We start from the raw sequence: 15,731 nt of genomic DNA, 5'->3' as shown, positions 1-15,731 counted from the left end.
ACCCATGCCAACCTTCTAATGAGAGTAACTCTTTATCTCTTACATTATTCGATTGCCCTCCATGCTCACCAAAGGAGGACGAATGTTATGTTCATGAGGATTCTCTTGAAATATTCCCTGTGAGTAAAACTTGTGAGAATAATTATGCTACTGTTATTTATAATAATCCATGCTATTTTGATAAATCTCATGATAATCTTTTATTTGTGCCTAATTTCAAAATGCATGGAACTAAAGAATTTTGCTTGGAGAGTGTTTATGATAAAGCTCTAGATGATGGTCCTATGTTACTTGGTGCTATAAATTATAATGCTACTGAAAATAGGATTGCTACTAGTAGTCCCATACCTCTTGAGAATGATCAATCATCTTGTCATAAAATTGCTAAAAGTGGGTTTGATTGTTTTAATCCTACTATTTTTGAGCTTGATAAAAATTATGTGTTTGAAGATCATGAAAATCATGCTTTATGTGATAGTTATATTGTTGAGTTTATTCATGATGCTACTGAAAATTACTATGAGAGAGGAAAATATGGTTGTAGGAATTTACATGGTACTAAAACACCTCTCTACATACTGAAAATTTTAAAGTTACTCTTGTTTTACCTTCACATGCTTGTCACTTTGTTCTTTGTGAATTTATTTGTGTACAAGATTCCCATGCACAGGAAGTGGGTAAGACTTAAATTTGTTTCATATTTGCTTCTTGATGCTCACTTTTGCTTCAATTCATATTACATATGTGAGCATCTTCTCAAATTACTGAGCCTATCTTAATGGCTATAAAGAAAGAGCTTTTTGGGAGACAACCCATTATGTTTTTATTTCTGTTATTTTACTGTTTTGTTGAGTCTTGGAAGTCATTGCTACTGTAGTGTCCTCTCCTTATAATTTTTTATTTTTGTTTTTGTGCCAAGAGTAGCCTCTAATGGTAAGAAAGTAGTATTTGGGGAATTTGCAATTCTGTTTCTGTTTCTGTACTGTCGCGAGAAAAAATTCGCATAAATCACCAGGACGTCACCATGAGCTGAAAATTTACGAGCATATTCCCCAGGTTATTATCTAACTTTTATTGGTTCAACATTTTTCGATCTGAGCGACGGAGAAGTCTCCACAAAATCGATCTTTAACTGCTGTTCTGTTTTGACAGATTTCTGCCATTAGTGCATTTGCCTCTTAATCTTTTTCTTTTTGAGTTCTTTTGAAAGAAGGAGCTTTCCGAAGAAGTTTATGCAGTAACTAATGTTTTAATATAAGCTTTACATATGTCATAGCAGAACCAAGTGGATTGCTTATTTTGATTACACTAATATTGCTAATGAATTATGTTGAGTTTTGGGTGAAGGAAGTTTTCAAGTGTAGGGAGAGAAGAATGATGCCATAGGATGAAGAATGGACAAAAGATCAAGCTTGGGGATGTCCCCTGGACACCCCAAGAAATATCCAAGAGGTTCAAGCGTCAAAGCTTGGGGATGCCTGGGGCACCCCCTCTTCATCAGTAAAAAGCACCAGGTCATTTTTCAGTGCGCTATATTTTTATTGCTTCATGCATTATGCATTATTCTTGAAGCGTATTTTTGTGTGTGTGTGTTTTGTTTTGTTTTGTTTGCTGTTCAATAAAGTTGAACCCATCATATTTGTTTTGGAGAGAGACACACTCTGCTTTAATTGCATGAACGCTCTAGTTTTCACTCATATGTTCAACGAGCGTTCTATTTTTGCGAGTACTGCGTTTAAGCTCTAGTTTTTCATTCATATTATGTTCAGAGCTTATTGGTTTTCTATATGCAAGTGAATTTATCTCTCTGATATCTACTGAATATTATCTGCGAGAGTTGTTTCAAATAAGTTAATTGGTGTTGGATACCAGTAAGAAGTCTCATATTAATAGTGATGCAAATGAAAGATCTCCTTTGATGTTTCAATTGAGTTGACTTGATGATCATTTAGTTTTTGATTTTTAATATCACCATATGCTTTGATTAATAAATTTTGTCGCTATGCATGATTATGTCCATTATTGCTCTCTTTGTCGGTCTCCCCCTTTCTTTTGCTAGCTTTCATTTGTACTGAGTATGAGCTCTACTCGTGCATCCAACTCCCAAAAACCAAAATGCCAATCGTGTCCACCATATCTACCTATATGTGGTATGTTATCGCCACTCCAAAGTAAATTGCTTGTGTGCTACCTTTAAAACCTTTCAAAAATTTATTCCTTGTTTTTGCAATATATAGCTCATGGGAAAGTAGCCTAAAAACTATTGTGGTAAGGAATATGTCACTTATGTATCTTAGTTATTATAAGTTGCTTGTTGAGCGGTAACCATGTTATCTGGGGACGCCATCAACCTGTCACACCTTTGTTGAATATCATGTGAGTTGCTATGCATGTTCGTCTTGTCTGAAGTAAGGGAGATTTGCCATGAGTTGAAATGGTTCGAGTATGCATATTGTTAGAAAAGAACATTGGGCCACCAACCAAAGCCATGTATCATGGTGGAAGTTTCAGCTTGGACACTCAAATCCTCAAAATCTCTTATGAGAATATTATTATTGTTGAATGCTTAAAGCATTAAAAAGAGGAGTCCATTATCTGTTTTCTATGTTGTCCCGTTATGGATGTCCTTAAGTTGATCTATCAAAATCGAGAAATCAAATGCGATTTATCTCCTTAGACCTTTGTACAGGTGGCATAGAGGTACCCCTTTGTGACACTTGGTTGAAACATATGTAATGCGATGATAATCCATGGAAATCAGAGCTAATTAGGACAAGGTGCGGACACTATTAGTATTCGGTGCATGAGGCTTGCAACTTATAGGAAGTTTTATACATAACCCATATGAATTATTACTACCATTGACACAATTGTTTCCATTCTTTCAAAATAAAAAGCTCTAGCACATGAGTAATCACTGCTTCCCTCTGTGAAGGGTCTTTATTTTACTTTTATGTTGAGTCTTCATCTTCTAAGTTCATGCACCATTAAGAGAGCATAGTTGTCATTCTTAGTTTTATATGCATGGTCCCAAAATTATTATTGATTGAATCATGAATGTGTTATTACTTGTTCTTAAATTATTTGTATTTAGTCATCCTTGAACTTTGAAGGTGCATGTCACCTCAAAAATTAATTGTTTGTTATCACTTACCTACTCGAGGACGAGCATGCGTTAAGCTTGGGGATGTTGATACGTACCAATCGTATCTATAATTTTTGATCCTCCATGCTTGTTTTGTTACAATTCTTATATGTTTTATTTGCACTTTTCCGCACTTTTTAGCATTTTCTGGGACTAACCTATTAACGTAGTGCCGCAGTGCCAGTTCCTGTTTTCTGCTGTTTTTGTGTTTCAAAAAAGTTGTACATGAAACTTTCTCGGAATTGGACGAAACAAAAGTCCAGAGTCTTATTTTTCCGGGACGAAGACGGAGCCAGAAGGACACGCGCAGGAGAGCTGCCACGTGGCAATACATAGGGCAGGCGCGGCCCCACCCTTGGCCTCGCCTGGCCCATGGACTGGCACCCCGTGCACCCCCTCGCGTCGCCTCTTCGCCTATAAGACCCCTCTGACCTAAAAATTGCGCAAGATATCACCCTCCATCCACGAAAAGTTTCGTAGCCGCCGTCATCGCCGAAACCAAGTTTTGGGGGACATAAGTCTCTGTTCCGGCACCCTGCCGGGACGGGGAAGTGCCCCCGGAGCCATCGCCATCGACTCCACCGCCTCCACTTCGACTCCATGATGGTTTGTGAGTAGTTCCCGCGGGGACTATGGGTTCTTGGCTGTAGCTAGATGGTACTCTCTCCCATGTGCTTCAATACAATGATGTCATGAGCTGCCTTACATGATTGAGATCCATATGATGTAATCGGTGTTGTGTTTGTTGGGATCCGATGGATTGATCATTATGTTCAGTATATCTTATAAGTTTGTGAAGTATTTGTTGCTGCAATATTGTTATGTTTAATGCTTGTCACTAGTGCACGAGTGGCATGATCTTAGATCTAGGCTCTATAATTGTTGCTTAGATTGTATCTACAAACTGTATGCACATGTCTTTGTCTGGAACCCGATGCCCCAAAGTGTTCTCGAATTGGGATAACCGGAGGGGGTGGCTTTGATATGAGGATCACATGTTTTCACCAAGTGTTAATGCTTTGCTCCGGTGCTCTATTAAAAGGAGTACCTTAATTACCAGTAGTTTCCCTTGAGGCCCCGCTGCAAACGGGCTGGTAGGATAAACTATGTTACAAGTTTCTCATTGCGAGCACGTATATATGACTATATATGGAAAACATGCCTACGATATTAATAGACTGGATATTTTGTCTTAATGCTAAATTCAATTCTGTCAATTGCCCAGCTGTAATTTGTTCACCCAACACTTGTTATCTGGAGAGTTACCACTAATGTAGATCGTCCGGAACCCCGATCCTTTATTTCATCATCATTGCTTTTCAATCAACTGCACGCTGGGATATTTTCCAGTGCCATCTCCTCTGTGTTACTGCTACTGTTGTGTTACTATTGCACTTATATTACTGCTGCATCACATTTCCCTGTCAACACGCCATCAAAGTAGTACCAACTATTTTCTGGCGCCACATCATATTACCATTCCTTTCACATCACCCTATTGCTAGTGCTTTTTCAGGTGCAGCTGAATTGACAACTCCGCTGTCAAGGCTTATAAGTATTCTTTAGCTCCCCTTGTGTCGAATCAACAAATTTGGGTTTTTTCCCTCGAAGACTGTTGCGATCCCCTATACTTGTGGGTCATCAGGGGCCTAGCTCCTCCGCTGCGCCTTTTTGCAGCTGTGCTTCCACCGAGGGTGCGCCGCCGCTGTAGTTTCTCTCGGGCGACGAAGAGTTCCCGGACGAGTAGGTGTAGTTGGTGGCTTCGGCGTTGAACGACATGACGAGGTTGGCCAGGGCTATCGACGGTGGGTTGTGCAAGCGCGAGAGCGGGCTAGCAAAGAGCAGCGCATCCAGGAATAGGCCAGCCAACACCACAACCTCCACCAACCGACCTTTCTCCGGCAGCCTCATCTTCGTGCCGAGATCTGGCTACCGGCGGGGAATAGCAGCGAGGTCGCAACCTCGGCCAGGCGCAACTGCTGGTCCCTCAAGCACGCCTCCGCTGGTCCCTCAAGCGCATGTCCCTAGCTCCTCCTCGCTGATGTTGCCATGGAGAGCACGATGAAGGTTTTGAGGCAGATTTTTTGTCCCTTTGATGCAAGTACCCAAAACTATTGTATCAAAATTGTTCTTCGTATTCTGCAATTGAGGTGCAAAATTCTCTGAAGATTTTGTAGCAGATTTTTTCCTCTTTTGATGCAAATTTACATAAAATTGTAGGCGATTTTCTTCATATGCTGCAATTTAGGTGGAAATCCATTGAATGTTTTGTAGCAGAAATTTGTCCCCTTTGATGCAAATCTACATAATAATTGTAGCGAAAATTTCCTTCTTATGGCGCAATATATCTCCGAGAGATGCAAATCCTTCTACAGTCTTGTAGCAGATTTATTTTTGTTTTGATGCAAATTTGCATGACAATTTTAGCATGGATTTCAAGCTTTTTTTCAAGTCCGCCGTGGAATGCTTGTAGATGTGTTGTGATGCGTGATCATTGACCAGCGGTGCTAAGAGCGTTCCACGATGCTGCAACAACATCTTCTCGACGACCAGCTACGTCTTCTTCGGCGACCGGCGGTGCTATGATCGAAGGGCGTCATTTCTACCCTAGGTATGCGGCCGTGCTACCAAGTAAGGGCAGGAGTGCCGCCGTCAGTGTCGACGGTGCTACCACGGGTGGGCGAGATGCTGCCATGGACAAGGTTGTGGTGTTGCGAGGTTGCTACCAGCTGAAGGCGGCGGCGTGAGGAAAGGGTCATGGTGCTGCTAGCGCGGCGACACTGCTCCGAGCAGCGGCAATCTCGCCGGAGTTGCTATTGCTGATGAAAGTGTACGGGCGTTGCAATCTTGCGGAGACGACGTGGATTTTTTTCCTTTCTCTATAAACTTGTGCGGTCCTTTGGGCGGTGGGGTCCAGCCACATGCACCTGGCGTTTCTGTACGTTCTGTACCCGCACCAAACACCGGGGACGCTTAGCGCTTCCTTAGCTTTAAACGTCCGATATCAAAATATCTGTCAAAAGATTTGCAATCATTAATTATTTCCTACATTTGGTATCCCTCTGTTAATGGGATATGTCAATATTTTGTTCTTTTACTTCTAATGGTACATTAATTGGCCATACAAATCTTCGGACGATCCATGATAACTTGTGACCACCTTTCATGGATATCAACCATCTACTATTTGTACTCATTCATTGAGGTGTAATCTTAATGCTATATCATGGCTGGATTACGGATCTTTAATGCTTCAGATCTCCGGTTCAATTTCTTCCATCAATGTGACCAAGAGGACCTGCTGCTCAGGCCTATAAAGAGGAAGCGGACCAAGAGCGAGCACACCTCACACATACCAACGCCGCTCACATCACAGAGAGGTTTTAGCCCCGTAGCACAAGCAAGTTATAACAAAACCACCTGTGAAGGCTACCACTGGGACGGCGATGGCTTCCAAGATGATCGGCGCCCTCTTCCTGGTCCTCCTGCTGGCGCTCACCCACAGCGATGGCCAGGTGTTGCCGCCCCCTTGCTGCCGCTTCAACTGTTGCAACGGCGACCGCGAATGCTGTGGCCCCGGGGACGCCCCTCTCATCGCCGCCGAAGGACAGTCCACTTTGGAGGTCGCCGCAGGACCGGCCACGGCAGGTGCCCTGCCTCGCAAGGTCTCCGCCGGAGCTAGCGATCTAGGTGTCCGTCACATGTTCTCAAAAGTTATCTTTGGCCAAGCTTAACTGGGTTTTATCAATGGCCTATGATATTTAGCTGGTGCTTCTGTTGTGCTAGCTGCATGTATGGTGGAAATTGTTCCATGGACACAGTAATAAGTGATTGTATCCTTCTGGATTAGCTCATTCGAAATCCACCTCCTGCTGCTAGTACCCAGCCCTATCATAACCCTCTCCCCCCAAACTCAAACTCATGAGCCCTTGATGAGTTTGAGTTTAGAGGGGAAGGGGTTGTACTGAAGCAAGCCTCAAACTTGAATCAACTATAGCTGCTCTTGTCTGGATCACCCGGGCTTTTAAGGGCTAGTCAATGTTTTATATGCTTGTTATCCTATCAGCAAGGGCAGCTTCCCCAATTTCGCTGCTCCGATCCCCAAAGTGATCGAGGTGCCTAATTAATCGCCGGGAAATAATCTACGCAGAACTACCCTGAAACCTGCAGCATGCATGCTGTTATTCCTCTCCTTCAAGCTCAAACTCAAACCATCAAATTCTGAAGGTACACGCTAACAAAGCGATTGGGATCCATGCACCAAAACCTGGCCATCAGTGGAGTTCTAGCACCACTACTAGCACTAGAAGGAGAACTTGAACACCATGTCATGGCTGTACACCTGCCCGGGCCTGACGATCTGCGACGGGAAATTGGGGCGGTTCACGGCGTCGGGGAACCCCTGCGTCTCCAGGCACAGCGCGTCGTGCCGGTCGTACACCTTGCCGCCCTTCCCCCTCACCCCGCTCAGCCCGTTGGCCGTGTAGAACTGCACCCCGGGCTGGTCGGCCCACAGCTCCATCGCCCTGCCGGACGCGCCGTCCCGGACCACCGCCACCCGCCGCAGCTGGCGCCGCAGCCCGCCGCGCTCCCCGCCGTCCACCGCGTAGTTGGTGTCGTACCCCGTGACGCCGCGGTGCAGGAGCCCGCCGATCCGCGCGCCCACGGTCGCCGGCTTGCGGAAGTCGTAGGGCGTGCGGGCCACGGGCGCGAGCCGCCCCGTCGGGATGAGCGCGGCGTCCACGGGCGTGTACCGGGACGCGAAGAGACGGACCTTCTCGCCGAGGATGCTGCCGCTGCCGTGGCCGCCGAGGTTCCAGTAGGCGTGGTGTGCCAAGTTCACCGGGGTGGCCTTGTCCCGCGCCGTCGCGTTCATGTGCACGCTCAGCACGTGCGCGTCCGAGATCTGGTACGTCACATACACGTCCAGGTCGCCTGGAAAACCTGTTGAAGTTCAGCTCTACTACTTGGTTAAAATCCATGCATATAAATACATCAATTCAGTAACAATAGGGCAATCATGTTACTAGGAAAAGTGACAATAGCGCAATAACGGTGAGAGAACTACATTTTTTTTCCGAAATGGGGAACACACCCTCTGCTTCAATTGATCTATATGGCTTTTAATACTAAAAAAACTACAGGTAAATGTAACAAAGGTTGCTTGTAATGAGAGTGGTGTTATTTCTGCTGGGGTGTAAAATACACCCTTAATTATGCACTAGCCAATGGTATTTTACACAAAATGTTTGGACCAGTTATTAATTGTTAGGTCTAACAAAAGGAATATGCTAGTTCTCAGCTAGCTAAGAACTTAGTTTATGCTCGGTTAACTTCTGCACTGTTTACCGTTTGATTGCATTGTGATTTGTGTATATAAATTCTAAGTAGAGTTGCAAATGAGATTCGTTTAGTTGTAAATGATGATGCAACCAGTGACTAGAGCTGGTATAGAACGATGGGGCGCAAATGAACCAATGGTTTTTGCAGATCATTCACTAACTTAGTCCTGCCAACGCTTTTTAGCGAAAGATTGTGTCATAAGCAATAGAGTTGAACCCAATAAAACTATGCTCTAGCTTCGCCACTGAAGCAATTAAGGAAAAATGATCCAGATCGTTAGATTTTCTTCGTGATCGTGCTAGTTATGAGTTGTTTTTGGCTGAGAATTTCAGAAACCGGCCGAAAACCAAAATTTTCGTTACCCTTAGGAAATGCTAATACCGGCCAATAAAACTTGGCTTAATTTGAATTTTAAATTGAAATCTCTATAAAATAGCTAACGTATACTTTGTTTAACAAAGACCTATCAGTGGCGTGATGGTTAGGTGCAAAGAATCATCCTTCATGTTGCCTTGCGCTGTCAATACCTATCTCCTGCGATAACTGTTTTTTTGTATATTTTTTATGAGTGTGGTTTAAAAAAATTATTGTAACTAAAATTTAATGACATCATCTGACTGAGAACAAGTCGATTGGGAAATAGTCACACCCCAACAAAAACCTGCAACGAAGAGTTGTTAATTGTTATACCAACATGAATTACATCAAAGCCTTTCGAAGTGGACTCGAGGCACTCGAGCTCCATCTTTTGCATCTTCACTAAACCATCTCTAAAGGTAAGGTTTTAGAGAGCTGGGCCACCAATCTACTGAAACCATGTCTCAAGCATTGTGCTTCAAATAACCCTTTTTTATACTATTAATTTCAGGAATTTCTCTCTCTAGAAAGTGGGTATAGTACACTCTACGAGTCGGAATTTTACCTCCTGAAATTTACTTGGATCATGTCATATCATTCTTGTTCCACTAGGCTCGTCTACAAGTGTATATGCCAGCTGACCAGCATGATGCGCATGAGACCAGCTCACTAGTCACTACTGTTGTTGCTATTCCACAATGAAAAGGAAGGGGAAAAAGGGCCAATACCTACGCACGCAAAATGATTTCCCCCATATTGTGATATACATATCAAACATAGGAATCTGCAGGCAGCTGCAACACAGGTGCCAAAGTTCTTCATTGCAAAAGGAGGTAACAAGTCTTATGTATCCTGGCACACCCCATCTAGCTACTTGCGCACGCACTCGAGATATAGAAAAGAAAAAGGAAAAACGCTTGGTCATACCAGAAAATTGCAAGGGCAAGTGGAAACTCAAAGAGCTGTAGCTATGAGCCTATGGTTGCTCCAAAACTCCTTACCTTGCTCTCCGTCGAAGCTATGGTAGTACAGAGTGATGAACGGGGAGCTGCCACCTCCGACGTGCTCCTTCACCGTCCATACGACCTTGCTGAATCCTCGGTGGCCACCTGAACAACAACGGGAAAAAAGATGACCGATCACAGCTCCTAGCATGGCCTCTTGCAAGAGGGGGAAAAGAAAAAAAGAAAATCCTCTTGTACTGTACGTACCGTGGAGGGTGTTCTTGCCATCGTTGGGGAACAGCCGGTAGGCTTTGCCGTCCAGCGTAAACCTGGCACCAGAAATCCTGTTGGCAACGCGGCCGATCAGCCCTCCGAAGTAGGCCGTGCCGTTCTGCACATAAAACGCCAGATTTGAGACTGAGAGTGGAAACAAAGAAGTGCTATAATTTTGAGGTTTCAACCACTTCAAGATATCAAATACTACGTGGTTTTAACAAATCTAAGACATCTATTTATGAACGGAGTGAGGAATGGTGATTGGCATCATTCGACAAAAAGGAAATGGTTAGCAGATGAGGAGCAGAGGACGAATTAAGCAAACAGGTTAGGATTTAAGATGCTGAGAGACAAGGAAGGGGGAATACATGCTATGTACATAACTTAACATGATGAAGAAAGACCAGATGCATTCTGAATTGGACACGAAAATTGAGAGTACAAGCTGCATGCACAATATTTGCCTAGCACCTCTATAAATAGTTAAATACTAGTGCCAGCTAAAAAGACAATAAAGAACAGAGGGATCTATGTTCTTACAACATATTCAGCAACTGTATCGTAGCCGAGGACTACATCTGCCAAATTTCCTACAATGAAAATGGAAGGTTCGAAAATTGTCAAGGTCCGGATAACTCATGTAGATAAAGTTAAGAACAGATCAAAGAACTCTGGTAAGAAAGAAGCATATCATTACCTCTGGAGTCGGGGAGAACGACAGACATGAGAGTAGCGCCCCAGTTAGTGACCTTGATGGAGAAATCCCCCTTCTTGAGCTCATAGACGCCAACCATCTTCCTCCCGGCACCTGCATCGGCAGCGCCGCCGGACAGACCCAGCACCGTCACAAGGCACGAGGCAAGAACGGCGACAAACAGTGGATGCAGGGCTCTCGCCATTTTCATCACAAGGTGTTGCAGTGTAAGAAATCTACAGTCACCTAGAAGAGCACTGGTGCTAGCTGCTTATGCAGACGTGCGCGGAGGCGAGAAGATATAAAGTGGCCTCGTAGTTCCTTTCCTTGGTCTGTGTGACCACCTACAATATCGAGTCTTCTGTCTGGGTATGGTTATGGATATGGTCCTGTACCGATCTGCCTCGTGCCGCGTAAATTAGCGGTAGGCTAGCTTCCTCCCCTATTCGGTAACTATCTTGTGTGGCGCTTCTTTGATCGGAACAAACGGATGGTGCTGCTTTGGCTGTGACTGTACATGCATGTTCGTGGGACTACCTGACTTACAAGTATGGTGATCACACATGTCACATGATCAGGGTTTGAGTGACCTAATATGCGATGTAATCAGGAAAATGCATGTAGCAAGAGTAGTCACGCGATGTCCTCGTAGATAGGTGGACTACTTGCAGGTTTGGCGAGCGCTAAGCAGATTGTTAGTAACCCGTCACTATTGTTGGTAACAGTACTGCCCAATTTTGTGTAGGTTACAGTGGTGTAAGAAATTTCATAAATAATATTGAGTAAATTTCGTAGTTCATTTCAAACACTAGGTGTTAAATTGCCAAAAAAAAATCCCTTTACCGCCAATAAATACTAGTCCTACTAGCTGATGTAGTAAAAAGTGGCACGTGAAATCAACAGTAACACATGTGAGCAATGGTGATAGTCAGTAGTAAGATACACCGTCCCACTCTTTCAGAGGCAACTGATGCATACATCTGGAGTTAGTCTCTAAAGTCTCCGGATGTGCCTACAACGAGTTTTCTGTCTAGGTATGATTATGGATATGGTCCTGCGTCGGCCTGCCTCGGGCCACGCAAATTAGCCGTAAGCTAGCTTCCTCCGGTGACTATCTTGTGCAGCACTTCTTTGATCGAACCAACGAATTTACGGATGGTGCTGAGACTATGGTTGTACATTTGTCTTGTCTAGCGGCACCGACTAGCAGCAGCGCGCGTTCGTGAGAGTACATGCCTTACAAGTATGGTGATCACACGACATGATAAGGAGTGAGTGACCGAATATGCGATGTGATAGGCAAAAGCATGTAGCAAGAGTAGTCGCACGATGTTCTTCTGGTAGATAAGTGGAGTACGTGCAGGTTTGGCGAGCTCTAAGCAGATTGATAGTAACCGGCCAGTATTGTTGGTAACCACACTTGCCAATTTTGTGTAGGTCACAGTTATGTAAGAAAATTAATAAATAGTGGGTAAATTTCGAAGTTTGTTTCAAACACTAGGTGTTAAATTGCCAATTTTTTTTCCTTACCGCCGATAAATACTAGTCCTCTGATCTTGTAAAAATGTTCAACGGGTAACCAAAACCTCCAACCGACTAATCAATTTTGCCTAAACATAGTTCATAATAGTATGTCGGTGACGGATACCGGTTAGTGATGACCTTACCGGACGCCAGATTGAGTTTGCAAAAGTGACACGCAAAGTCAAGTAACACATGTGAGCAATGGTGCTCGTCAGTAGTAAGATGCACCATCACACTCTTTCTCAAGCAGTTGATGCATATCTGAAGTTAGTCTCTGAAGTCTCCGGACATGCCTACAACTAGTCCAGCATTAACACTTTCAGTGTAGACATATTAGCCACTCGGGATCACCCTCTCTTCTTCTCCTGTTTCTTTGAGATCTTCTCAGATCTCTCTCATGTGCCAGTTCCACATCCAAGACCATGATATAGATTCATGATTGGAAGTATTTTTTTTCACTGAGACCAATTTTCTTGTAGATTGTCAGCAACTACAGCAAGATGCCTCTATTGATCATTGCCGATCTTCTTTCTCTTCACTACTTTATATGCAATACAAGACACATTGAATTATCGTGAACCGAAAAAATATGTGTTGCAATTGAACTTGTTTTTAGCTTGTCTATCAGTGTTTGCCTCTTCGAAAATTAGTGTTACAATCTACACCATATATGAAAGGATGCTAAGCAACTAGGGGTATACCCATAAGTCAAATGTTTCTCTAATTTGTTCGTATATGTTGCAGGAAGAAATATGATGTAGTGGTTGGTGATATAACAATCTCGCCAACTATTCTCCTCGAAACCGGTTTTCTCCCTACTATATTAATATAGCTACCATAGGATACAACCACCAGATCAGTCTCAAAACGAAACAAAATGATGGGGCAGCAGCAAACACACGCCCAACCAAGAAAAAGAAGAAACAAAATGGAGACTGAAGATGATACTAAACTAAAGAGACCCGCAGCCGATGCACCCTTCAGAGAAGTACCACCACGCTCCTAGCACCGGATCGTCAAGTACCAAGCAACACCTTCAATAAGCGACAACACTGCTGCCCGGACCAGATGGTCCTACGATTTTCCCTCGGTACACTGAGTGAAGTGGGCGAAGGGTAGCCACGATGCCCTCCAGGAAGGAATGGTGCCACCCGCAGGCGGCACCGCGCTGGTGTCGGGTGAGCTGACAAGGATTTCTCCCAAAAAACCCTATCCACAACCCCTGGACGATCTGTTTCACAAGAGCCCCGCGAGGTCGAAACCTCGACACCACCAAACTTTCTGTCTACAAACTGTTGGAGATATGCCCAAGAGGCAATAATAAAAGTGGTTATTATATATCTTTATGTTTATGATAAATGTTTATATACCATGCTATAATTGTATTAACCGAAACATTGATACATGTGTGATATGTAAACAACAAAGAGTCCCTAGTATGCCTCTTAACTAGCTTGTTGATTAATAGATGATTAGTTTCATAATCATGAACATTGGATGTTATTAATAACAAGGTTATATCATTATATGAATGATGTAATGGACACACCCAATTAAGCGTAACATAAGATCACGTCATTAAGTTATTTGCTATAAACTTTCGATACATAGTTACCTAGTCCTTATGACCATGAGATCATGTAAATCACTTATATTGGAAAGGTACTTTGATTACATCAAACGCCACTGCGTAAATGGGTGGTTATAAAGGTGGGATTAAGTATCCGGAAAGTATGAGTTGAGGCATATGGGTCAACAGTGGGATTTGTCCATCCCGATGAAGGATAGATATACTCTGGGCCCTCTCGGTGGAATGTCGTCTAATGTCTTGCAAGCATATGAATAAGTTCATAAGAGACCACATACCACGGTACGAGTAAAGAGTACTTGTCGGAGACGAGGTTGAACAAGGTATAGAGTGATACCGATGATCAAACCTTGGACAAGTAAAATATCGCGTGACAAAGGGAATTGGTATCGTATGTGAATGGTTCATTCGATCACTAAGTCATCGTTGAATATGTGGGAGCCATTATGGATCTCCAGATCCCGCTATTGGTTATTGGTCGGAGAGAGTTCTCACCCATGTCCACATAGTTCGCAAACCGTAGGGTGACACACTTAAGGTTTGATGTTGTAATAGTAGAACTTGAATATGGAATGGAGTTCGAAGTAACTGTTCGAAGTCTCGGATGAGATCCCGGACATCACGAGGAGTTCCGGAATGGTCCGGAGAATAAGATTCATATATAGGAAGTCATTTTATAAGTTTGAAAATGATCCGGTGCATTTATGGAAGGTTCTAGAAGGTTCTAGAAAAGTCCGGAAGAAATCACTTTGGAAGGCGGAGTCCCGGGGGGACTCCACCACCATGGCCGGCCAACCCTAGAGGGGTGGAGTCCCAAGTGGACTCCACCATAGGGGCCGGCCACGCCCCCACATGGAAGGGTGGGAATCCCACTTGAGGTGGGAGTCCCACCTTGGGTAGGTTTCCCTACAACATGGAAGGTTATGGGTTGGGGTCTTATTCGAAGACTTGTAGTCCAACACTTGGGGTTCCACCTATATAATGAGGGGCATAGGGGAGGGGGCCGGCCACCACAAGCCCTCAAGGAGGCCGCACCCCATAGTGGCCGGCCACCCCTCTCCCAAACCCTAGCCGCCCCCTCTCTCCTCCACCTCTCCCGCACGCTTAGCTAAGCTCCGCCGGAGTTCTCCATCTCCACCGCCACCACGCCGTCGTGCTGCCGGATTCAAGGAGGAGCTACTACTTCCACTGCCCGCTGGAACGGGGAGAAGGACGTCGTCTTCATCAACACCGAACGTGTGACCGAGTACGGAGGTGCTGCCCGATCGTGGCGCCGTGATCAAGATCTTCTACGCGCTTTTGCAAGCGGCAAGTGATCGTCTACCGCAGCAACAAGAGCCTCATCTTGTAGGCTTTGGAAATCTTCAAGGGTGAGTCTCGATCATCTCCTCTTTGCTCCCGTCTTCTAGATTGCATCTTGGCTTGGATTGCGTTCTCGCGGTAGGAAATTTTTTGTTTTCTATGCAACGTATCCCTACAGTGGTATCAGAGCCGTGTCTATGCATAGATGGTTGCACGAGTAGAACACAATGTTTTTGTGGGCGTTGATGCTTATGTTGTCTTTAGTTTGAGTACTTTGCATCTTTGTGGCATAGTGAGATGAAGCGGCTCGGGCTAACTTTACATGACCGCGTTCATGAGATTTGCTCCACGCTCGACATGCAACTTGTATTGCATAAGTGGCTTTGCGGGTGTCTGTCTCTCCTACTATAGTGAAGATTCAATTTACTCTTCTATTGACAACACTAGTATCACCGTTGTGGTTCATGTTCGTAGGTAGATTAGATATTACTCGAAAACCCTAAACCACGTAAAATATGCAAACCAAATTAGAGACGTCTAACTTGTTTTTGCAGGGTT

At 44.1% G+C, this 15,731-nt stretch overlaps 1 protein-coding gene across 1 annotated transcript; it reads right to left on the bottom strand.

Moving 5' to 3' along the window:
* Window positions 1–7,448: 7,448 nt before the first annotated feature.
* On the bottom strand, window positions 7,449–10,970 carry LOC124687937 (galactose mutarotase-like). Its single transcript, XM_047221665.1, has 5 exons — window positions 10,763–10,970; window positions 10,606–10,655; window positions 10,057–10,180; window positions 9,847–9,954; window positions 7,449–8,089 (listed from the first exon to the last, which is right to left on the bottom strand). Exons 1-5 carry the CDS (start codon window positions 10,968–10,970, stop codon window positions 7,449–7,451), a joined length of 1,131 nt encoding a protein of 376 aa, XP_047077621.1.
* Between the last annotated feature and the right edge of the window lie 4,761 nt (window positions 10,971–15,731).

This window comes from Lolium rigidum, chromosome 2, assembly GCF_022539505.1.
Source record: "Lolium rigidum isolate FL_2022 chromosome 2, APGP_CSIRO_Lrig_0.1, whole genome shotgun sequence".
In the NCBI taxonomy this organism is placed as follows: domain Eukaryota; kingdom Viridiplantae; phylum Streptophyta; class Magnoliopsida; order Poales; family Poaceae; genus Lolium; species Lolium rigidum.
This window is presented reverse-complemented; position numbering and strand designations above follow the sequence as displayed.

Excerpts from the sequence above, each read along its gene's own strand:
- LOC124687937 (XM_047221665.1), bottom strand. The coding sequence starts at position 10,970 with ATGAAAATGGCGAGAGCCCTGCATCCACTGTTTGTCGCCGTTCTTGCC. Across the intron at positions 9,955-10,056 it reads TGGCAAGAACACCCTCCACG|GTGGCCACCGAGGATTCAGC; the intron begins GTACGTACAGTA and ends GTTGTTGTTCAG. Across the intron at positions 8,090-9,846 it reads TAGCTTCGACGGAGAGCAAG|GTTTTCCAGGCGACCTGGAC; the intron begins GTAAGGAGTTTT and ends GAACTTCAACAG.